Source organism: Pristis pectinata, chromosome 3, assembly GCF_009764475.1.
Source record: "Pristis pectinata isolate sPriPec2 chromosome 3, sPriPec2.1.pri, whole genome shotgun sequence".
Classification (NCBI taxonomy): domain Eukaryota; kingdom Metazoa; phylum Chordata; class Chondrichthyes; order Rhinopristiformes; family Pristidae; genus Pristis; species Pristis pectinata.
Window position 1 is genome coordinate 36,441,258 of NC_067407.1, and position 23,907 is coordinate 36,465,164.

At 40.7% G+C, this 23,907-nt stretch overlaps 1 protein-coding gene across 1 annotated transcript in view; it reads left to right on the forward strand.

Moving 5' to 3' along the window:
• oma1 (OMA1 zinc metallopeptidase) overlaps positions 1-23,907 on the forward strand; it is a 50,246-nt gene that overhangs the window by 14,176 nt on the left and 12,163 nt on the right. Inside the window, exons 4-8 of the mRNA XM_052011857.1 lie at positions 9,192-9,365; positions 10,772-10,879; positions 14,426-14,554; positions 18,350-18,424; positions 18,977-19,126. Coding sequence (XP_051867817.1) covers positions 9,192-9,365; positions 10,772-10,879; positions 14,426-14,554; positions 18,350-18,424; positions 18,977-19,126 — 636 coding nt within the window. The remainder of the gene's footprint in view (positions 1-9,191; positions 9,366-10,771; positions 10,880-14,425; positions 14,555-18,349; positions 18,425-18,976; positions 19,127-23,907) is intronic.

The window sequence follows — 23,907 nt, forward strand, 5'->3', positions numbered from 1 at the left end:
GTGGCCCCGCTATAATTTCTCCTGCTTTATTATCCTCCAACACAGTTATCCCCCATTGTTTCTTGGGGCCATTTTATGTAAATGCTGCTGGATTTTGAGCTCATCTGTTGGACCTCTTTTTAGCCTGTATGGTAATGGGAAAAAAGAACAAATATTCGTGCCTCTTTTAATAATTAACATCTTTTGATGCCTGAGATCATCTTAATTGTGGTCTCCTGTATACTGGTTTTACTTCTTTTGGTGATACGACACTCAAAACGTGATACAATACTATTGTTTAACAATTATATCATCAGTTCCTGCTTAATGGTTATGTATACTTTAAGTGTAAAACATACTTATGCACCTATTTTCTAGAGGCACATTTGAGCCTAAATTTCCTGCCATTATTGGTTCTCACCAGGCATTCTACAGTGGGCTGAATTCTACTGCAAGGGGCCTGCTGTCTAAACTCTCCGCCCGCACACACTACTCCCATGACCTAACCTTGGACAACTCCAAGTGGTGCAGAACTGAGTAGCAGCAGGGCCTTGAGCAATGTGATGGATTGATGTGAGCAGAGCTGAACAAGCTCATTCAGTGAAACTCACGATGAAGTTTGCGATTGGTTGCAAAGTTCTTCCCCATCTTTTACCAACCATTAAAGCTCTAAGGGTTTTTAATTGATCCTGAAATTTCAAAAGCATATAACAGACACCAGGAAAACAAAATGAAATTGAAATTATTAAACATTTCATTTTTTAAAAAAAATTGGGAATGACTAAAGCATTTTTAGTTAAAAATATAAATAATTTGTGGCTTGATTAATGAAAAGGTAGCAACCTTCTTCCCTGGATTGCAGTTCCTGTACCAGGCCTGCCCCAGGCAGACTACGAACCTTGGTGAAGTCCAGCTCAGCTGCTGAACCCCATGAGGAGCACTGCCAAGAAATGGCCAATGGAGTTCAGGTTTGGGACTACCATGTTTGCATAAGAGCCCCAAAACATACCAGCATTTACACTGAGAGGTACCAGCAGTTCACAGTAAAATGCTGGCAATCCATGTCTGTATATATTTCTCTGTATTAAATTCCATCTGACATCTTTCTGATCAATTGGCAAAATTGACTCTTTCCTCCTGGAAGTTACCTATACACTGCTCCCTATTTTGGTATTTTCTGAAACATGGATATTCTGCTTCCTTATCTCTCTTGTCCCTTTTGATCATTGGCTTCTGAGTTCAGATCCCCCATGTGTTGGTAATAGCAAAGGTCTTAACTTTGACCATAGGTGGTCAATACTGATGTCTGCTATCTAGTGCCAAGTCCAGAATCTGTATACTGATTAATATCATCAGATGACTTTGAATATTCCTTTTATTCTATTCTTACGTCAAAGAACTTTGTAGTACATGACTTGCTTTACGAGTCCACAGTGGATCTCCTTAATAAACCTGCAGTTTTATTTTAAAAGTGAGCATTAACTTTATGCTGTATTATGGTCTTGAGAAGATTACTTTCTGCAATATAAGGATAATCCAAGCTAGAAATTCCTTTGCACAGCTTCAGAAAATAATACTGAGTTGCTGAAAATTGGCTTAACCCACAGAGGAGCAAAATTGAGCTCATTTCTGTGCCTGTCAGGAAATTTGTTTCCTCATTTCTCAGCAGGATTTTCTGTAGCATAAAAAAAACACAGGTACCTTCCACAGCGGTGTAATAATGTGCATAGTTGGTGACCTGTGTGATTTTCAACCTCACAGAACAACCACGTTTTGCTAACCAGCTTTTACCTGAATGAGTTTTTTTAAAGTGCCAACACTAAAACTGCATTCTTTGTTCCCACTGAATTCTGTAACCACCTGTGGCCTCAAATATAACTTTATACATGTATCTTGACAGCTCTGACCATGGAGATCAAGGTAACAGGCATTTTCAGCTTCCTTGCCTCGAGATCATTCCTGGCTGTTGGTGCTGATTTCTGCCACATCTTGGTAGCAGCACACTGCCACATTAGGTAGATCACCCCAACTTCATACTCGAGGAGAGGAGACTTCATCCACTTTCCCTTGAGGTCACAGAAGCAGGCAGATTGAGCACGGACCTTTGCCTTCATTGCAGATTTCCCCAAGTTATGGTCTTTTCGAGATTGAACTCATCCTTGGGGACCAATAGCCGCCGCGAACAATGCCTGCCTGTAGCCCTGGAGGGATTCTTGTGTCCCTTGTGCATAAAGAATATGCCTTGTGTGGGTTCTGTTTGTCTCCAGGTCCTTCTGACCCTGGAAGCACTCTCCCATTCCCATCCCTTATCCAGAGCAGCATTCCACAGTAATGGAATGTTATGCCCATTTAAGAGCTGGCTGCAGAGATTGCATCTGCAAGGCTAAATGCCACAGCTGCAAGAGCTTGCAATGGATCAATGGAGAACATTGTGCTGAAATGGACAATGTTCATCTCTGATTTCCCTCACTGTTCCACAATGCCTGCTTCACCAGCCCTCTTAGAGCTCTTCCAAATATTTAGTATACTGTGTATACTTTTAGTATTCTGTGCATAATTGGTCCATCTACTATTTCAGTACTTCCTCATTCCTTTTATCCTGGTCCTATGTGAACACATTACTTATCACTCATTTAGTATCCCTACTGCTGCTTCATGTTTCTCATAGATGTACCGTGTCTGGGTCTTAATCAGTTTTATACTTTTTTCAAATATTGTCCTTTCTTTATGTTCAAAAACTTGAAATGGTTTCAACTCTCTTCCTATCCTCAATTATGCCTTTTTCCGATTCTATTGCTTCTGGTTTTTCCTTAACCATAGAATATTTAGCTTTTTTTCCTCCTCTAGGCTGAGCCATATCTACAGATTAGTCTAGAACATCATTCCGTACAATACAACTTCCACCAGTGTTTGTCAACTTTATTCAAAGTACTTTGTGCATTTATGTACACACAAATCAAACCCACCTCTGTCATAATGTAAATTAATGAGAACAAAATATAATTAAGCAAAGAGATTGACTTATAGATTGAGGAGAGCTTTAACCTCTAGGGCATTTGGGTTTTTGATAAATGAAAACTGATTTATGCACTGTTTCTGCAGCTGGATCAATTGCATCTTAATTTACATTCCTCTCAACATTTTCACAAAGATGAATCGCTATAACATTTTTCTATTTTATATAGAATAAGTTAACATTATAAAAATGCATTGTCAGCTTCCTTATTTTTGTTTTTGGACTGTTTTGAAAATGCCTTTGAAGTCCTTGTTGAAACTTAAAGAGAGGTTTATTGTTTTAATTTTGGTCTGAATTTCCTTTGTTATTCATCAGCAAGTGGTTTAATTTTCTCATCTCAGTCATTTTACTGAAGAACTAGATGCTCACCATGGAGAAGCTCCTCTCAATTTATACTTGTATCTTCTTTTTGCTAAAGTTTAAGAGCGAAAGATGTACCAAATGTAATGAAATAATTCTCTGGTAGCCATAAGTACTAGGCTTAGAGTCAAGGACACCACCCAGGTCGGAAAAGGTGAAATGGGATAAATTTTAAAGTAGTGTTTAGGTGATGTCAGACTTGGCTTTTAAAGCATGTAGGGAAAAGAGAAGACCTAGAGAACTGAGGAACTTTGGCATCTTGAGGTAGTGTGAGAGAATGAATTAGAGTGGGAAAGCAGGGAGAACGATGAATGTGTTTCAAGCTTAAAAGGATCGAGGAGAATGTTCAAGGGTGACATTGACTGAAATAGGGTAAATTGTTACAGTGGGACAAAAAAAATTTGCTCGATTTTAGAGAAGAACCATTTTTCACGGATGCCCCTCAGCTCCAAGGCCAGGAGCCTTGGGCTTTATTGGAATAATTTGGATGTGGAGGCAGTGTTTGCTGTATTTCCAGAGATAGTTTGACCAGCAGCTAGCACACTCAGCCCTGTACAACTTTCCTAGTGTCACGAACCAGCAACAAAAGAAACACACCGAGTCATGATTCGGTGTTAAAAACTATTTTATTAATCACTACTTATGATAATACGAAAAATAGAAGTAAAAATGTTAGTATGTTAGAAATTCAAAAATATTAAAACCTTGAACATTAACCCCTAAAACTAAACTCTTCGTGTGTGTGTGTGGCAAAGTCCCAAACTCCAAGTCCAGGAATGGTTCTTAAAGTTCAGTTCCGCAAGCCATAAGGTGAAACATGAGCAAAGGCTTCTTCAACAACTACTGTTGTCTGAAGATAAGACGTAAATGTAGAGAACATAGAGAGAGTAATTACGAAATCCAAATGTTCCACGATGGAACCCAAACGACACTTCAGTGTTTACTCGGTAATGACTTCCTCACCCCGAAAAGCATCCGAATCGTGGTCATCCACACAAATATACCTGTTTCCTTCTACAGGTCAGCAACAAGGTGAAATCCACTGGATTACTTCCAATTTCCATACATGGATTTCTGTGGCAGACACAGTTATTGTTTCCCATCCATCGATAGCAGGCTGGTGTCCCTCTCCCTTCTCCCTCTCTCTCTCTCTCTCTCTCTCTCTCCCTCTTCTTCTGACCTCTTCAACAACGTCATTACGTCCTTTATCTTCTATTGACGTAAGCACGCCCCCCACACACACACACACACACGCGCACACACACACACACACACACACACACACGCGCACACACACACACACACACACACACACACACACACACACACACACACACACACACACACACTCTATCTTAAAGGGACATTCACTGAGTCTGTAACACTAGGAAGGTCCTGAAACAGGTGTTTGGCATCACAGACATTTACACTAGGGCCATACACCTGTTTTATACTCCACTTGTATCCTACTTTGTGCAGTGTGTAATGGACTTTTCAATTCTGGTCAGAGTGGAACTTCCTTGCATTGACTTTTGGTTGCAATCTATCTGGAATGTGACATAAAGATTGAGGGAAAATTAAACTTATTGAATGATGCATTGATGCCTGAAACAAATAGGTCTTGATCAACAGCTTTATCTTTCACAGGGTACAATTCTAGGTTGTTCTCATACAATTTATTTCTTGTTTATTTTTTTAGGAACAAATTAAGTTAATTATTGTACAAAATACAGCATAGGGTAAAGTAACTAAAGGCAGTTACTGAGTGCGGGTTCCAACAAGCCAGTTAAAATACAGACAACAAGAATAGAGTTTAATGCCTGAAAAAAGATTCTTCAGTGTTTTTATACTGGAGAATGTCCTTAGAGTCCAGTTCAGATTAAGGGTGCAGCAGCCATTTTCATAATCTGTAGGTTTTATCATTTGAAAGTTTATGTCAGCAAAAAGTGCCTGCAATTTTTCAGAATGATTAAATAGCTATGATTATTCTTTGCATTGGAGAAACGTGTATACATTTTAAGTGCATTTTTAAATGGATCTTCCATTCACTGAATGAGAAGCCACAAATTCCTCAAATATTTTTTTGCTGTAGGCCATTGCTTAAATAAAAAATGCCTTTCCTTTGCACTAAGGGTGAAACCACTGCACTTAGCAACAAAGTACTTACGATTATGTATTACGTACCAGAAATAACTTGCTGCATAATGGAGTGATGACCCCAAAGTCAAAAATAATAGCTTGTCTGACTGTCAAGTTATGAGTGCAACATGAATGCATTTAACTCAGTACAAAGCACAAGTAAAATTTCACACAATTTTCTTTCAAGTTTCATTATGTAGAAAGTAGAAGGAAATTTACCAAAAATGGTGTGATAACAACAAAACTATTTAGTAACTGTGGAATTTCTTCAAACCATCCAAAGTTTAGAAAATTTTCTTCACTGCACCAAAAGTGTAAGTACCCTAGGTATAGAAACATTTAACTACCCCGGTCCCCTCCTGCCTGGTCTACTATTCAATATGATCATGTCTGATTCTTACCACATTTCCCTGTAGTAACCAGTATGTGGAAGCCATAGAGAGGGTGCAGAGGAGATTTACAAGGATGCTGCCTGGAATGCGGAGCATGCCTTATGAAAGCAGGTTGAGGGAACTCAGCCTTTTCTCCTTGGAGAGACGGAGGATGAGGGGGGACCTGATAGAGGTGTATAAGATGATGAGAGTTATTGATAGGGTAGATAGAGGCTTTTCCCCAGGGCTGAATTGGTGGCCACAAGAGGACATAGGTTTAAGGTGCTGGGGAGTAGATATAGAGGAGATGTCAGGGGTAAGTTTTTTTACTCAGAGAGTGGTGAGTGCGTGGAATGGGCTGCTGGAAACTGTGGTGGAGGCTGATATAGGGTCTTTCAAGAGACTGTTAGATAGGTATATGGAGCTGAGTAAAATAGAAGGCTATGGGTAAGCCTAGTAATTTCTAGGGTAGGGACATGTTTGGCACAGCTTTGTGGGCCGAAGGGCCTGAATTGTGCTGTAATTGTTCTATGTTCTAACCCCATATTCCTTGGTTTCCTTAATATCCAAAAATCTTTCAATCTATGTCTTGAATGTACTTGGCGACTGAGCCTCCACAGCCCTCCTGGGTAAAGAATTCCTAAGGTTTTACTATCCTCTTAGTGAAGAAATTTCTCCTCGTGTCTGTCCTGAATGGCTGACCTCTTATTTTGAGGCTGTAATCCCTGGTTTCAGACACCCCAGCCTGGGAAAACATCATCCCTGCATTTAACCTGTTAAACCTCATATGAACTTTGCATGTTTCAGTGAGATCACCTCCTGTTGTTCTGAACACAAGAGACCACAGGCCAAGTTTGCTTAATCTCTCCTCGTATGACAGATCTGCCATCACTTACATTGCATTACTCCTCCCATGTGTATTCCTCCCTGGGTAGAGAGACTAGGCCTGTACAAAATACTGCAGATGTGCTCTCACCAGGGTTGTATATAATTGCAGTAAGACATCTTTATTTTTGCATTGAAGTCCTCTTGCAGTAAAAACCAATGTCCCACTTGCCTTCTAATTGCTTGCTGATTCTGCACATTAACTTTCAATCATTTGTCTACAAGGACATTCAGTACCCTCTGCACACCAACACCTTTCAACCTGTTGCAGTTAATAAATGCTCTGACGCAATTGAAGTAGGAAAGATAGCTGAGATACAAAACAGTAAATGACTAATTTTAATATGGGAGGAATTAACTAGTAATGATCAAACTAAGTGATGAGAGAGTCCTTTGCAAATGATTCTTTTTGTAAACTACCTTCACAGGTTATACCTACCTGTTGTAATTGATTCATTTTTGAGAAATTGAGAAAATGTACATTGATCCTGAAACATTTTGCTCTGCATAATACTTGTGTAACAGTGTATAGATTGAACCCAGTGCCATCTGCAGCAGGCAGTATTACAATTGCCACTTTTTGTTAGAGAAACAAAGGACTGCAGATGCTGGAATCTAGATGAAAAACAGGATGATGCTGGAGGAACTCAGCAGGCCAGGCAGCATCCGTGGAGAAAAGCAGGCAGTCAACGTTTCGGGACAGGACCCTTCTTCAGGACTGAAGATAGGAAAAGGGGAAGCCCAATATATAGGAGGGGAAAGCAGAGCAGTGATAGGTGGACAAAAGAGGGGAGGCAGGGTGGGCGCAAGGTGCTGTTAGGTAGATGCAGGTAAGAGATAGTGATAGACAGGTGCGGGGGAAGAGGGGAGAGCAGATCCACTGGGGAATGGTTCAAAGGTAATGAGAGAAAGGGGAAAATAAAGGGAGGGTAGAAAAAGAGAGAGAGGCTAGGAAAGGGAAGAAGAGAAGAAGCATGGTTGGGGGTTGTGAGGAATGGAGGTGGAGATTACTTAAAGTGGGAGAATTCAATGTTCATGCCATTAGGTTGCAAGGTTCCAAGACAGAATATCAGTGATATTGTGGGAGGGGGAGTTGAAATGACTGGCAACAGGGAGAAGTAGATAGCGGTTACGGACAGAGCGCTGGTGTTCTGCGAAACGGTCACCTAGCCTGCGTTTGGTCTCACCAATGTAGAGGAGGCCACACATTCGGTGCTCCAAGTCGGTGTCCGTAACCGTGATCTGCATCTTCCCGTTGCCAGTCACTTCAACTCCCTCTCCCACACTATCACTGATATGTCAGTCCTTGGCCTCCTCCACTGCCAGGAGAATTCCAAGTGCAAACTGGAAGATCAGCACCTCATTTTCCATCTTGGAACCTTGCTGCCTAACGGCATGAACATTGAATTCTCCCACTTTACGTAATCCCCAATCCCCACCCCCCTTCCCCACAACCCCCCCCACCATGCTTCTCTTCTTCCCTTTCCTAGCCTAGCTCTCTTTTTTTACCCCCCTTTTTTTCCCTTTTTCTCATTACCTTTGACCCATCCCCCAGTGGATCTACTCTCCCCTCCTCCCCCACACCTGCCTATCACTATCTCTTACCTGCATCTACCTATCACCACCCTGGGCCCACCCCGCCTCCCCTCTTTTGTCCACCTGTCACTGCTCTGCTTTTCCCTCCTATATATTGGGCCTCCCCTTTTCCTATCTTCAGTTCTGAAGAAGGGTCTTGACCTGAAACGTTGACCGCCTGCTTTTCTCCACGGATGCTGTCTGGCCTGCTGAGTTCCGCCAGCATCATAGCCTCTTTTTGTTGCATGGATTAGTGATGCCACTAAGTACAGTTAGACTGAGCATATGTAAAGGAAACCTATTATTGCACACTGACTTACTATCACAGTCTGCTTCTTTTTACTTCAAGGTGTCTCACTTTTGCAATTCTGTGAGTAGAAGGAGATTGAAGAAGGAAAGATAAGCATTTAGTTGAAGGAAAGGTGAGCATACAGTTAATGAGGTTTTTGAAAGCAGAGAGGATGTTTGTTTTGGTGAAGGATGAAAACACTGTGGACAACCGTTCAGTGATTCAAAGAGTGGCCACTGTCTGGATGACATTGTCTAGATTATAGACAACAAGGGTATCCACTAATTTGGGTTCCAATAGGGGGAGCGAAAGAGTGGAGTTTTGGGATTAACTTCTGAATATAGCTGTGCTGTTGGGGAAAGTTTGTGAAGGGAGAGTCACTTCTTGCCTGTTTCACACCTTCCAGTGTCTGGCTTATAGTGGCATTGTTACAGCTCATGGCCTGAGGATGGAAAACAACACTCAGCAACTCTTGATTATCTCTCTAACTTTTCTTCTAAGTGAATTGTTAAATACACTTTATCATGAATGATGGATACTGGAATGTTATTTTTGACTGGTGCCCCCTTTTCCATAGGTGCTGGAGAACTACAAGGATAAATTCCTGCCTGCTGATGATCCAGTCTATAAGACCATTCAGTCTGTTTTCAACCAGTTAGTTGAGAAAAACAAAGATGTGCCAGGAGTTTCTGAGACCACGTGGGTTATTAATGTTGTGGAAGATCCAGAGATAAATGCCTTTGTCTTGCCAGTAAGAAACAATTCCTGATAAACTTCAAGCTTAACACATAAAATTGTTAATGCAGCATATATGTTTATTTTAAGGATATCCTCTTGTGGCCTACATGCTAGTATTATTCTATAGTTAATATATCATAATATTCAATCGGTGAAATGCCTTCAACATTTCAGTTTTTGTTAACGTTTGCCTTATTCAGTTCCACATTCCAATTGATTCAGAATCGTCGTGATTCTGATGCCGTTTTATGCACAAACAAGGGAATAACAAGTAGCACTTGTAAGCCCCTACCTAAACATCAGGATGAACTTAAAAATTTGCAGCTGAGTTGCGGATAAGGCAGATGAAATTGTGGAAGAATAATATTTATTTTTTATTAATTGTTATTTGCAAAAGTCATTCAAGAATTATTTTCATATTAGCAGTAAACTTGGAAACCTTACATTTTGTTCCCTCCTTCTTATCAGTAATGTAAATAGTAACATAATGTAAATAATTGAAGGTAAGAACCGATCCCTGGGCTTCTCCACTAGTTACATCCCTCCAGCCTGAAAAGAATCCATTTATTACAGCTCTCTATGTGACAGCGAGTTTTCAATCCATGCTAATACACTCTTCCAAGAGCTTGGGCTTTTGTTATGCACCAACTTCTTATGTGGCACCTTGTCAAATATGCCTTTTGGAAACTGAAATACATTCCATCTCTAGATTCTCCTCTATTAACTCTCCCTGTCATATTCTCAAAGAATTCAAGCAAATTTGTCACATATAATGGAGACACAAGAGACTGCAGATGCTGAAAATCTGGAGCAACACACAAAGGAGCTGGAGGAACTCAGCGGGTCAGGCAGCATCTATGGAGGGAAATGGACAGCCAACAGTTCTGAAACATCGACTGTTTCCCTCCCAAGTTGCTGCCTGACCCACCGAGTTCCTCCAGCTCCTTTGTGTGTTTGCCAAACTAATTTGCCTTTCATAAAATTCCATGGACTAGTTTTGATTACTTTCAGCTTTCTTTAAATGATTAGCTATTTCCTCTTTGATTATTGACGCAGTATCTTGCCAACAATAGACGTTAAACTAATTGGCCTGTAGCTCCCTGGCTTCTGTTTACCTCCCTTTTTGAACAAGGGAGCTGTTGATGAATAACAAGGTCCCTTGAAAGAATTGCATAATTTGAAACATTACGGATAATTAGTTCATTTTATGTCTAACTGCACAAAAATAGCAAACTCTCTATAGGTTATAATGTAACTCTGTATGATGTGTTTGTAAAGAGTCAGTTAAAATGCTGAGAGGCTAGTTCAACATTGAGTTGAATTGTCAGCATTTGGTGTTTGCTGCTTCTGATTGAGCATCTGAACAGAACTGGCTGATGATGTGGGCCATTCTAATGATGTCTGTCTCTCCTGGCACAGAACGGGCAGGTGTTTATTTTAACTGGGTTGTTGAAAGCTGTGGCAGACGCCGATCAACTGGCATGTATTCTAGGTCATGAGATGGCTCACTGTCTCCTTGCACACGGGGTGAGTGTACCTTCTCTATGTTTGGTGGTTTGGAAAAAGAATGGCTTAGGAGTTAAAATAATAAAGCATTCACAAAATAATTCACATTTTAGACATATGAGCGAACTGTTTTGGTGTTAGAATGCGACAACTTGGTATCACATCACTAAGATGTACGAGATCCAGCATGATCTAGGCTTCATTTAGCACGTAAATCTGTAACCGTCTGGGAAAGCAATTGACCATTGTTGGAGTTGGAGGCTTCAAGATTGGACTCAAGTCAATCTTGTGTGACGCCTTTATACCAAAAACAGAAAATGTTGGAAGCACTCAGCAGGTCAGGCAGCATTCATGAGGGGGGGAGAAAGAGAGGGAAAGGGCCAAGGACCCTTTATCGGCGCTAGAAAAGTGAGAAAACAAGTGCACGTTAAGTTTCAGGGGTGGAGGGAATGTCTGTGATAGGACGAAGATCAAAGTTGTCCAGGTAATTGTTTTAAAAATAGGCAGTTGGGGTCAAAGAGGAAAAGGAATGCAACAAATTGAAATGGAAAGATGCAACTGTATCCATAGAGAAGAACAAAAGGATGTTTATCTGAAATTGTTGAATTCATTGTTAAATTCTGAAGGCTGCATCATGCCCAGACAGAAAGTGAAATGCTTTCCCAAAGAGACTAAAGATAGAGAGGTGGGAATGGGATAAAGGATTCAAGTGATAGGTAACTGGAAGCTTAAGGTTGCCCCTACAGACGAAGGGAGGTGTTTGGCTTCGTGGTCACCCGATCTCTGTTTTGGTTTCTCCACATCGTGAGTACTGAATGCAATACACTAAATTGGAAGAAGTCCAAGTGAATTCATGTACACAGACTCTTCAGGTCCATGGGAGGAAGAAAAGAAAGAGGCAGAAGGTCAGGTGTTGTGTCTGCTGTGGTTGCATGGGAAAATGGGGAGTGTTGGTGGGGATGTAAGAGTGAACCAGGGAGGTGAGGAAAGAATAGTCCTTCCAGAATGCTGAAAGGGGAGGAGAGAGGAAAATGTGTCTGGTGCTGGAATCCTGTTCAAAGTGGTGGAAATTATGGACGATGATCCACTGGTGGGTGGGAGACAAGGACAAAGGAAACCCTATCCGTTTCTAACTGGGAGAGGAGAGAATTAGAGCAGGAAATAAAGGAGACGAGGTTGTGAGGTCTGACAACTATGGTAGAGGAGAAGGAAGAGTTAGGTGTTGGCCATTATCAAAGTGAGAGCAGGATAGAAATTGGAAGCAGATATAATGAAATTTTCAAGTTCTGTGTGAATTGAAGAAGCAACATCAACACTATGATCAATGTAATGGAAGAAGATTTGAGGGAAGGGGTCTGAATAGGGCTGATAAGAAGACAGTTATATGCATCCAGCAAAGAGACAAGCATAGCTTGGATACATGCAATTTCCTGCAGCAACATCTTTGATTTGGGGGAAGTTCTGGGACATTCTCTCTTCTCTCCTCTTCCATTGGGTACAAGATACAGGAGCCTGAGGGCACGCACCACCAGACTTAAGGACAGCTTCTACCCCACTGTGATAAGACTATTGAATGGTTCCCTTATACAATGAGATGGACTATGACCTCATGATCTACCTTGTTGTGACCTCGCACCTTATTGCACTGCACTTTCTCTGTAGCTGTGACACTTTACTCTGTACTGTTATTGTTTTTAGCTGTACTACATCAATGCACTCTGTACTGACTCAATGTAACTGCACTGTGTAATGAATTGACCTGTACGATCAGTATGCAAGACAAGTTTTTCACTGTCCCTCAGTACAAGTGACAATAATAAACCAATACCAATACCAAATAAATGTTGATCAATAAGAGTGAGCTCAGTCAGGTGAAGGAGAGTGGTGGTGGAGGGGAATGGTAGGGGCTCAGCTCAAGGAGGAAGTGAAAGGTTCTTTATACCATCCTAGTTTGGGTTAGAGGCACTGAGGGATTGTATGCCCATTGTGAAGGTGAGCTGGTTGGGACTGTAAACTGTCAAAAGGCAGAGGACATCAGAGGAGTCATAGATGTAAATGGTTAAGGTACTGGAATGGGGAGAATAATTGATCAAAATAGGAAGAAGTAAGTTCTTTTGGGCCAGAGCAGGTTGAGACGTTGGATCTGCCCGGACATTCTGCTTATGCATTTTAGTATACTGTGTCAAATTGGTAGCAATTTCATCCCCTTTACCTTACAAAATGTGTAATGGCTTTAGAACAGATTTACTAGAGTAATTTTATGGATGAAGAACTTCAGTTGTGTAGATAGACTGGTAAAGGGTTGTTCTCCTTGGAACAGAAGAAGTTGAGAGGGGACCTGACAGGTATTTAAAATCATGAAGGCTTAGACAAGAGTTAATTAGTAAATTGGTTTAGTACTGTCACATGTACTGTGGTACAGTGAAAAGCTTTGTTTTGCATGCCATCCATAAAGATCCTTTCATCACTTCAATGCATTGAGGTAGTACAAGGGAAAAGCAATAACAATGCAGAATAAAGTGTTACAGCTACAGAGAAAGTGCAGTGCAGGCAGACAATAAGGTGCAAGGTCATTATGAGGTAGATTGTGAGGCTAAGAGTCCACCTTATTGTACAAGGGGGCTGTTCAATAGTCTTATAAGAGCGGGATAGAAGCCGTCCTTGAGGCTGGTGGTACGTGCTTTCAGGCTTTTGTATCTTCTGCCCAGTGGGAGGGGGAGAAGAGAGAATGTCCGGGGTGGGTGGGGTCTTTGATTATGCCGGTCTCTTTACCGAGGCAGCAAGAAGTGCAGACAGAGTCCATGGAGGGGAGGCTGGTTTCTGTGATGTGCTGAGCTGTGTCCACAACTCTCTGCAGTTTCTTGCCATCTTAAGTAGAGCAGTTGTCATACCAAGCCGTGATGCATCCAGATAAGATGCTCTCTATGGTGCATCTATAAAAGTTGGTGAGGATTAAAGGAGACATGCCAAATTTCTTTAGCCTCCTGGGGAAGTAGAGGTGCTGGTGAGCTTTTTTGGCCATGGTGTCTATGTGGTTGGACCAGGACAGGCTATTGGTGATATTCACTCCTAGGAACTTGAAGTTCTCAAACCTCTCAATCCCAGCGCCATTGATGTACACAGGACCGTATGCACCATCCCCCTTCCTGTAGTCAATGACCAAACTTTTCTATTATATATTTCCCTGTTATTCAGGAAATGAGCTGAGATGTGACAAGTCCTGAGACTCTTCTTGTAGTAGTTGATTTTGATACCACCTGTGAACTAGAGATTTTATAGCCGTATTGGATTTAGTGTTGGATTAGGAAACAACATTACTTGATGCAGTAAAACCCTGGAATAAAAACAAGGACATTACAAATAAATGCAGTTTAATCTTTGGTTTATTGGATTTATTTATTTATGCCAGAAAGGAAATGGATTGGTGTTAGTAGACAGTGGATAATTGGAGTGTGACTAAGGAGATTCCATTGCACAAGCGGAAGTGTGGGAGGATTATTAAGATGCTTATATGCATACAATTTGTTTTTCTGTAATGAATGAGCACTAACTCACATATTGTTGTAGGCAGAACACGCAAGTATTATTCAGCTCCTTGATTTTGTATCCCTCGTATTTTTGACACTTACTTGGGCGGTGTTTCCTCGGGACAGCCTTGCTCTTCTGGGACAGTGGATCCAAGGCAAACTGATCCAGGTGAGACTATTTTCACAACTTTTGCACATTTATACATCCAAGCATCAGGATATGGAGCAGGCTACTCAGCCATTTCAGCCTTCTTCATCATTCAATAAGATCAAGGCTGATCTGACTGTATCCTCAATTCTGGATTCCTCTACACTTCTAGTAACCTTTCACCCTCTTGCTTACAAAGAATCTAATTACTTCTGCTTTAAAAATGTTGTAAGACACTGATTCCACTGCTGTTTGAGGTAGAAAGTTCCAAAGGCTCAAGACATTCTGAGAGAAACAAAAATCATTTCATTTCTGTCTTAATGTTAAGCAGTGACCCCTCCCACAAGAGGAAACATCCTCTCCACATCCATCTGGTCAAGACCCCTGAGGCTGTTCAATGTTTCAATCAAGTTCCCTCTCACTCTTCTAAACCGGCAGACATAAGCCTAGTCTGTCTAAGGTTTCCTCATTTGACACACTGCCTTTTCCAGGCATCAGTCTAGCAAACCTTCTCAGAACTACTACAGCACACTAACATACTTGAGTGAGGAAACTGATATTGTACACAGATATGGCTTCATCATACCCTACGTAACTGAAGTCCAACTCCCCTACTTTTATGTCTGCTTCTAACAATAGTAATGTTAGCTTTCCTAATTACTTTTTGCAGCGGTATACCTGCCTTTTGTGAATCTTGCAGCAAGACACCAAGAACCCTCTGCATCTCAGAGCTCAGTTGTTTTCTATTTAGATAATTTGCTTTTATTTTATTTGTTTCTGCCAAAACAGCCAATTTTACAATTACCACAGCATATTACTTTTGCTTGCTAGTTGCGCAGTCACTTGATCTATCGATATCTCTTTGTAACCCCCATTGTGTCCTTTCAGAACTTACTTTCCTAACTGCCTTTGTGTCATCAGCAAACTTAGCAATCATACCTCTGGTGCCTTCATCCAAGTTATTAATATAAATTGTAAAAAGTGGAGGTCCCAGCACTGATGCCTGCGGCACACCACTTGTTACACTTACCAACTAAAGAAAGATTAATTTGTGCCTATTTCTATTTCCTTTCAGCTAGCCAATCTTCTATGCATACCCATGTGAGTTTTATTGCAGCACCTTATCAAATGCCTTCTGGAAATCTATGTGTAGCAATCCACTGGTTCCCCTTCATCCACATAATGGTACTTCTCCAAAGGGTTCCATTTAATTGATCAAATATGATCCTCCTTTCTCAAAAGCATATTGACTTTGCCTTATTACTTTGAATTTTTCTAAGTGCCCTGCTGTAATGTCTTGAAAGTAATGCCTAACATTGTGCCCATGACAGATGTTAAAGTAACTCTGGCAATTTGCTTCCAAAACAGCTCTGAGATCAGTAAATTGGTAGAGAGAAGAAGTAATCTGTGACAGAACAGTAATGATACAACTGATGAAAATCAATTTGATCAAAATGTAGCTTGCCTTTTTATAACATTCCTATCTCACTCCAAGAATTGACTTTTATTCCGATAGTTCCCGAGCTACTCATTTATCTCATGTAGAAAGTGAGTTGAATGAAATCACCTTTGCTGTTTTCCCCTCCTTCTCAGTGCAGTTGTGTTATTGTCAGTTCTAACAACCCTTCCTCTCTTCATATTGGTATGAGCTAACTGAGTACAAATCTGAGATCAGTGTGGTAGGTTAGTTGTTGGGGTGATGCATTCCATCACTGCCATTTTGGGAGTGTTGTGTTGTCTTAAAGTTTGGAATAATTATGTATTTTAATAAAACAAACTATTTCATATTTCAGTAGTCATGCTGAAACCTATTTAATATTTTCCAGAATAGAATAGTCCTGCTGTGAAGCATGTTTTCAATCGAACATAGTTAAAGAGCAGGGCGTGATTTTCTTTTTAAAACAGTTTAATAATGGGGTAAAATGTACTTTTTGTTCTTCCTAACGTCTCTCCAGGAGGATGCTGAGGGCTGCGTGGATGCTGGGATGGGACAAGACAGTGGGCGATGAGAGTTTTGAGAAATCTCACCTGCTAAATAAACTGAATAATGAAGGAGAGGTGGCGAGGAAGGATGGGGATGTGATCAAAGTGACAGAGAATGTCATTTGTGGCTTTGGTTGGGACTGTTTCAGGGTCTGAGACAGACAGGAACTGATTGGAGGAGTTTAATGCCGGTGAGTTGGCTGAAGCTCCAGTCATGCCGGAACCAATGGCGGCAGTCACTTGGAAGTGAATAACAAACGGCACTGTGACTAGGGTTAGATAGAAGAGCAGCTACCCACCTATATAAGACATTTTTTTTAGCTTCACTGTAAAATGAAACAAGCAGACCCCCTCCTACTAGACTGCCCACTATTTCCCATCTGATATGATCCAAAAAAACCCCACCAAAATGAGAAAAAATAGCAGCAAAATGAACCAGAGCCACATCTGGGAGGAAAAGAACTACAGGCATGGGTATAAACACTGATATAAAATAGACAAAGAACTATCCAGACAAATGTAGAAAGAAAACATTGCACCATCTGACACTTTGGGATCAATGCCTTGGGAGGAGTACGGCTCCTATGTGGAGGTTCTTCTGACCTCTCTCACAGTGTGATGTTCTATTCAGACCATGGAAAATAATGTCAATTACATGATCAAAAAAATGTTTAAATGCTTGATGGAGTGGACCTAGTTAACTGCATCACCTGAGTTACTGCATAGTGTGTAATGATTTAATTGGTATGTTTGCTCTAAGGGTCAGCTCTTTATGGTATGTAGGAAATGCATGAGTAATAACTTATTATTTATGATTTTTGCATAACATTTCCTCCTGGAGTACAATTTTGCAATGTGATGTTTCATTTCCTACTTTTACCTGAAATTTAATGACAAAACAGAGTGGCAGCAGTGGTGTAAATGGAGGACCTGTTTTAATTGAATAGAAGCCTAATGAGAGAAAATGGTGTCATTACTGGTTCTTGCACTACTCCAGATCCTGATGTAATGTTTTATCTTACTTATCGAACTCTTGTTAAAAACAAAGCACTTCTTTAAATAGAAATCTGGAACATTAGCTGTTCAGTGTTACTTTGCACTAGGATGTTTGAGAGTTTAGACTTCATTGCTATGAAATATTGACTGTAACTTATGGTATTGGTTTATTATTGTCACTTGTACTGAGGTATAGTGAAAAACTTGTCTTACCGTTCATACAGATCAATTCATTACACAGAACATTGAGGTAATATAGGGTAAAAACAATAACAGAATACAAAGTAAAGTGTCACAGCTACAGGGAAGTGCAGTGCAGGTAGACAATAAGGTCCAAGGTCAAACAAGGTAGATTGTGAGGTCAGAGTCTATCTCATCGTATAAGGGAACCGTTCAATAATCTTATCACAGTGGGATAGAAGCTGTATTTGAGCCTGGTGGTACATGCCCTCAGGCTCCTGTATCTTCTACCTGATGGGAGAGGAGGGAAGAGAGAATGATGCGGGTGGGTGGGGTCTTTGATTATGCTGGCTGCTTCACCAAGACAGCGAGAGGTATAGACAGAGTCCATGGAGGGGAGGCTGGTTTCCGTGATGTGCTCGGCTGTGTCCACAACTCTCTGCAGTTTCTTATAGTTGCCATATCAAGCCATGATGCATCCAGAACTGCAATGTTAATGTACCAGAAAATGTCTTTTAAAAGTATAATGCACTTAAAAAGAGCTAAGGGAGTTGAAAAATTATCATGTTGCATTGCTTTACCTGCTTTATTAATATGGATCAGACTTCAAGAATATTATCAGTCTTTTTTTAACAATAATATATTTATTACCTACAGTACATGTTTGATAGACCCTACAACCGAAAACTAGAGATTGAAGCTGATGAGATTGGACTGCAACTTGCTGCTAAGGTAACTTGTCTTCCACAGAATTTTGAACCGTGGTGTGTAAATGTTTATTGCATTATACAAAATTTCACTTATGACCAGTTACTGATAATACAAACAATTATTTCTGTAATCATATTTTTAGGGAAAAACTGGTACATAATATGCTTTAAATGGATACTAAAAACTAATTGCCGTTCTCCGTTGGAGAATTTTGACTCTTGGAAGCAGAACAATGCTAAGACTAATATACATAGTATACAGTCTTCCTTGTGTCTCCTAAGACTAAAAAATTATGACTTTACGTTTTTTATTGAGCAAGAATACAAGAATTCTAAATTTGTAGAGATAAAAAACAATCTGTGATTAAACTGCAAATGTTAGAAATACAGAAAGTCAATACCTGAAAGAGAAAGGTAGTCTAACATTTCAGATGGAACACTGCCCAGTTGTATCGAAGAAGGCTGCTGAATTATCTTTTCCCATTTTTAATGTAGAAGTGCAGAGGGACGTTGTGTCAGCTGGTATTGCACCCAGCCCCCCATCTTTTATGTGTGACCTCTCTCCTAAATCTAGGCCTGTGTGGATGTGAGAGCCAGCAGTGTATATTGGCAGCAACTGGAATTGATGAAGATTGCTTCTGGAACATTTCAAATTCCTGAATGGTTTTCCACACATCCATCAAATGAACGCCGAGTTCAACACCTCAATAACCTGATTCCCAAGGTAAATCAGAACTTGCATACTCAAGAAAACTGAAGACCAACATGTTCAATTGGTTCACTGTGATGGCTTTAAATGATATCCATGATGTGTAATTGTTTCCTTTGATGATTAACTTGGTGAGGTCTGAACGAGTGACCGAAAAAAACTTCAGTTTTGCAAAATGATCTCCATCTCTGCTCTGTACTTGCTTAAACTTAACCTCTTGAAGTGGAGATGTGAATAATGTTCAACTTTGTTACCTGACTGAGCTAGGATGAAAATCAGATGTCTTGTAAAATTATACGTTAGCCCTCTGGACTCAGAATGGAAGTTGGTTATCCATGGAGAAAGTTAGGACTGCTGCTTTAAGGTTTAGGTGATCTTTTAAGGTTCACCTAAATCTTAAACCTTTACTTATTAGCAGTGTAGAGGAACAAACGGATCTTGGGGCCCACGTCCATAGATCCCTCAACGTTGCCGCGCAGGTCGATAGGGTTGTTAAGAAACTGTATGGTGTGCTGGCCTTTATTAGTCAAGGCATTCAGTTTAAGAGCCGCAAGGTAATACTGCAGCTCTATAGAACTCTGGTTAAACCACGCTTGGAGTATTGTGTTCAGTTCTGGTTGCCTCATTATAGGAAGGATGTGGAAGCTTTAGAGAGGGTGCAGAGGAGATTTACCAGGATGCTGCCTGGATTGGAGAGCATGTCTTATGAGGATAGGTTGAGGGAGCTAAGGCTTTTCTCTTTGCAGAGGAGGAGGATAAGAGGTGTACAAGATGATAAGAGGCATAGGTCGAATGGACAGTCGGAGACTTTTTCCCAGGACAAAAATGGCTAACATGAGGGGGCATAATTTTAAGATGATTGGAGGAAGGTATAAGGGGGATGTCAGAGATAAGTTTTTTTTTACACACAGAGTGGTGAGTGCGTGGAATGCACTGCCGGCAGAGGTTGTGGGGCAGATACATTGGGGACATTTAAGAGATTCTTAGATAGACACATGAATGATAGAAAAATAGGGGGCTATGTGGGAGAGAAGGGTTAGATAGATAATAGAGCAGGATAAAATGTTGGCACAACATCGTGGGCCGAAGGGCCTGTACTGTGCTGTACTGTTCTATGTTATGATTAGTAATAATTATTGCCACATAAATGTTCTGATCCAGTGTGGTCTCATTCCTTCAAAATACAAATAATTTTGAAGATTTCTTTAAAGAGCAATAAATAAAACAGTTTTCTGTCCGTTTTATCCCTTTCCCTTAAAGACCGAAAAATAATTGATTTGATTATTCCTGATTAATCACTTGCTGATTGATATGACCTAGATTGAACTGTTTGTGCCTTGGTGAGGATTCTTCTGTCTGGTTTGTCAGAGGTACTTGTTGCTGCTCGTGTTGCCCACTTTCCCCACAAATCACCTCTAGGAGGTTGTGATACTGGGTCAGATCAAACCCAATTTAAATGCATGTTGGTAGCTGGTAGCCCAGCGACGTGTGACGTTACCTCTACCTACAAATTTAGGCTCAATTATGAAGCAGTATTCCAGATTGAGAGTTAGGGATAATTAGAACAGGTCACACCATAGTCATTCATTCTTCAATTTAACTTCATACATTCCATTTTTGCTTTTATAAAATGTTTTTGTTTTATATAATTTGTAAAGCTGAATGTGCAGCCTTTTGAGGAGAAGAATAGTAGAGTCTGCAGTACCTGATGAGGAGCTGAGACATGCAGAAATGAGGTACCAACTTGCCATGACTGGCAAGTGAATGACAGTTCAGATTAAATCGTTATTGTCTAGACCTTCTGTGATATGAATCAGTCCATACCTGAACCAGTCTTGCTGCATGCAGATAGGGCTGCCTTCATTTTCTGAGGAGATATGAATGGAATTGATTGTATCATCATCAGTGAACCTCCTCACTTCTGGAAAGAGGGCCATTGAGGAATCAGCTGAACTGGTTGGGCCAAAGACACTGACTTGAGGAAATCTTACAGTAATGTCCTGGGACTCAGATTATTAACCTTTAACAATCACAGCCATGTTCCTTTGTGTGAAATATGACTGCAACAATTGGAGTGTTTCGCCTTGATTTTTATGTTTCCAGACAGACCTGTCAAATGCTGCTTTGATGTTAAGGGCAGTCACTTCCATCTCACGTCAGGAATTTAGCTCTTCGGTTATGTTTGCACCAGGGTGGTGATGAGGTATGGAGCTGAGTGGTCCTGGCAAAATTCGTATGCGGATTGGTGAGCAGATTATTGGTGAGCAGGTGCCACATGATACATGTTGCAGACACTTGCCATCATTGATGATTGAGAGTAAACCAATTGGGCCTAAATTATCTGGATTGGATTTTTCCTGCTTTTTACGGCTAGGCAGATGCCAGTATTATAACTGTACTGGAACAGCTTGGCTAGGGGCACAGATAATTCTGGAGTGCAGAGCTTCAGTACTACAGCTGTTGTCTAGTCTCAAAGCTTTTACTGTGTTGTCAATGTTGTCAGCCACTTCCTGATATAACACAGAGTGAATTAAATTGGCTGAAGACTTGTTTCTGTGATGGTGGAGATTTCAGGAGGAAGCTGAGATGGATCACCCACTGGCTGAATAGAGTTGTGATTGCTTCAGCTTTGTCATAGGCACTCACACACTGGACCCCATGTAGTTCAAAAATTTGAGCCAATTGATTTCGGATTTCTGCTGCCTAGGGTCGTATTTGAGGGAGCTTCTGAAGATAACATAAAAGGTGTAACAATATGTGCCAGCTGCCTAGGATACTGATTCGTGCTGGTGATAAAAATGACTTAAAATAGTTAAAATTTTGTGAGTTCATAGAACAGTTGCAATACCATCTAAAACTGTTGAAAGCATCAAAAGAGTCTGAAGCCCTGGTGGTGTGATTTGCAACACAAACTGAGCTAATTCAGCTGAAAAGTGGAAGATTTCAATTGACAGGTCATTGGCTCAATTAGAGAAAAAAGGGAAATTTAATTTGGAAATATTGCCACACAAATGGGTATTAAAGATAATGGCACAGGCTCAATGAGGGAAAACAAGAGTTAGCAAAAGCCAGCATGAAAGTGAAACTAAGCTTGAGTATATGGGTAGAAAAGCTAGCTCATCAATTGGCCAAGCAGTGTGGAACCTGGGGCCTGCTATTTCCAAGTATTAATGAGGTAGCTGATTCTGATTGTTCTACATAGATTTTTTTTTAGTTTGGCAGCATCATATGGTGAGAAAGTACTTCTGGAAATGTTCACAGTCAGATTGTAAACTGTTTTAAGAGCTACCTGAAATGTATAGGTAAAACATAAAACTAGGAAAGTTCTGTTCATTAGTTACAGGGAAATGATTAGCCATTTCAAAAACATCGTATAGGTGGAACAGGTTACATAGTATTTGCCATTTAATGTTGCGGGTTGAATTTCTCAAAACAGCTCCGACTTTAAAAATCAGGTGACTTGAGTAATTTAAAACTCTCTAGGAGCTGGCTATGGTTGCTGAATATTTTATACCCTAATGTGTTTCACTGAGCTGTCTCATGGATGGGATGGTGCTCTTTGGGAATCCTGTGATATAAGTCAGTGATGGGAGGACTTGAAGTGATGTGAGCTTGTAAAGCAGTCATGTCAGTTTTGCAGTGGGACAAAGGTAAAGGATTTGTGAAAACCAAGGTAAAGGGAAGTTATTTTTCATAGCCAGTTAAGAGACCCTCCGCAATGTAGATGAAAAGCTCGGGGACAATCAGAGAAGTACTCATGGAAAAGTTCTGGATGGAATATTTCACCTGCACATGGAGGTGAAATATTCAGTGGACAGTGGGTCTATCCTGTTCAGTAGGAAATGTTCGTTGTAGAGCAATACAGCACAGGACAAACCCTTTGACCCACCGCGACCATGCTGACCATCAACCACTCGTTTACACTATTCCTACATTAATCCCATTTTTTTTTATTCTCTCCACGTTCTCCTTCGGAGATGCAAGCAAAGATGATTGGGAAGATTGCTGAAGTGCATTTTTTAATATATGGTACACACTGCAGACACATGTTCACTTGTATAGGTAATGAACGTTTAAGGTGGTAAATAAGGTACCAATGATATAAATTGCTTTGTTGTAGATAGCAGAATTCTACTTATTCTGAAAAATGCAGCCTCATTGTATTCCTGAATGTACTTTGCAGACTTTGGGAAGTCAGGAGATGAGTCATCTCTGCAACAGACCCAGCTTCCAGCATGATTTTGTAGCCAATGTGTGTGGCTGGCCCATTTAAAGTATTTGTGTGGGGGATGGGGGTCATGCAGCTCGGTTAAGGCTGTGTATACCTGGACACTTCAGCACATGGGCAGCCTTTTTTTGCCAGCTCACGCGACCACAGAAGTTTCTAGCCCGTGGTCCAAGAAAGAAGAAACTAAAGAGGTCACTGGTGAGTTTGGTTGAAGGACAATTCAGGTCTAAGTGATGGAGAATGAAGGCTAGCGGCCCACAGAATAATAATGGGTGGTTACAGCTCCAGGGTGGTCCAAGTTGGAAAGGGGGAGATGCAGCTGCTAAATTGCAACAAAACCTAGGGGAAGAGTAGAGAGTAAATTCAGCCTTCATACCAGTGGACTAGCTCTTGTCCAATGTAGAGTGAAAAATGTGCACGCTGTGCTCAGCTCTCAAGGCAGAGTACTTTGTGATGACCTGATGCAGCTCAGGACCAGGAAAACCACTTAGCAGCACAGCTATCTCAGCTAAGTGCTGAATGAAGTGACAGTGGCAGCAACGTATCATTGTCCCAGTTTGAAACTGGT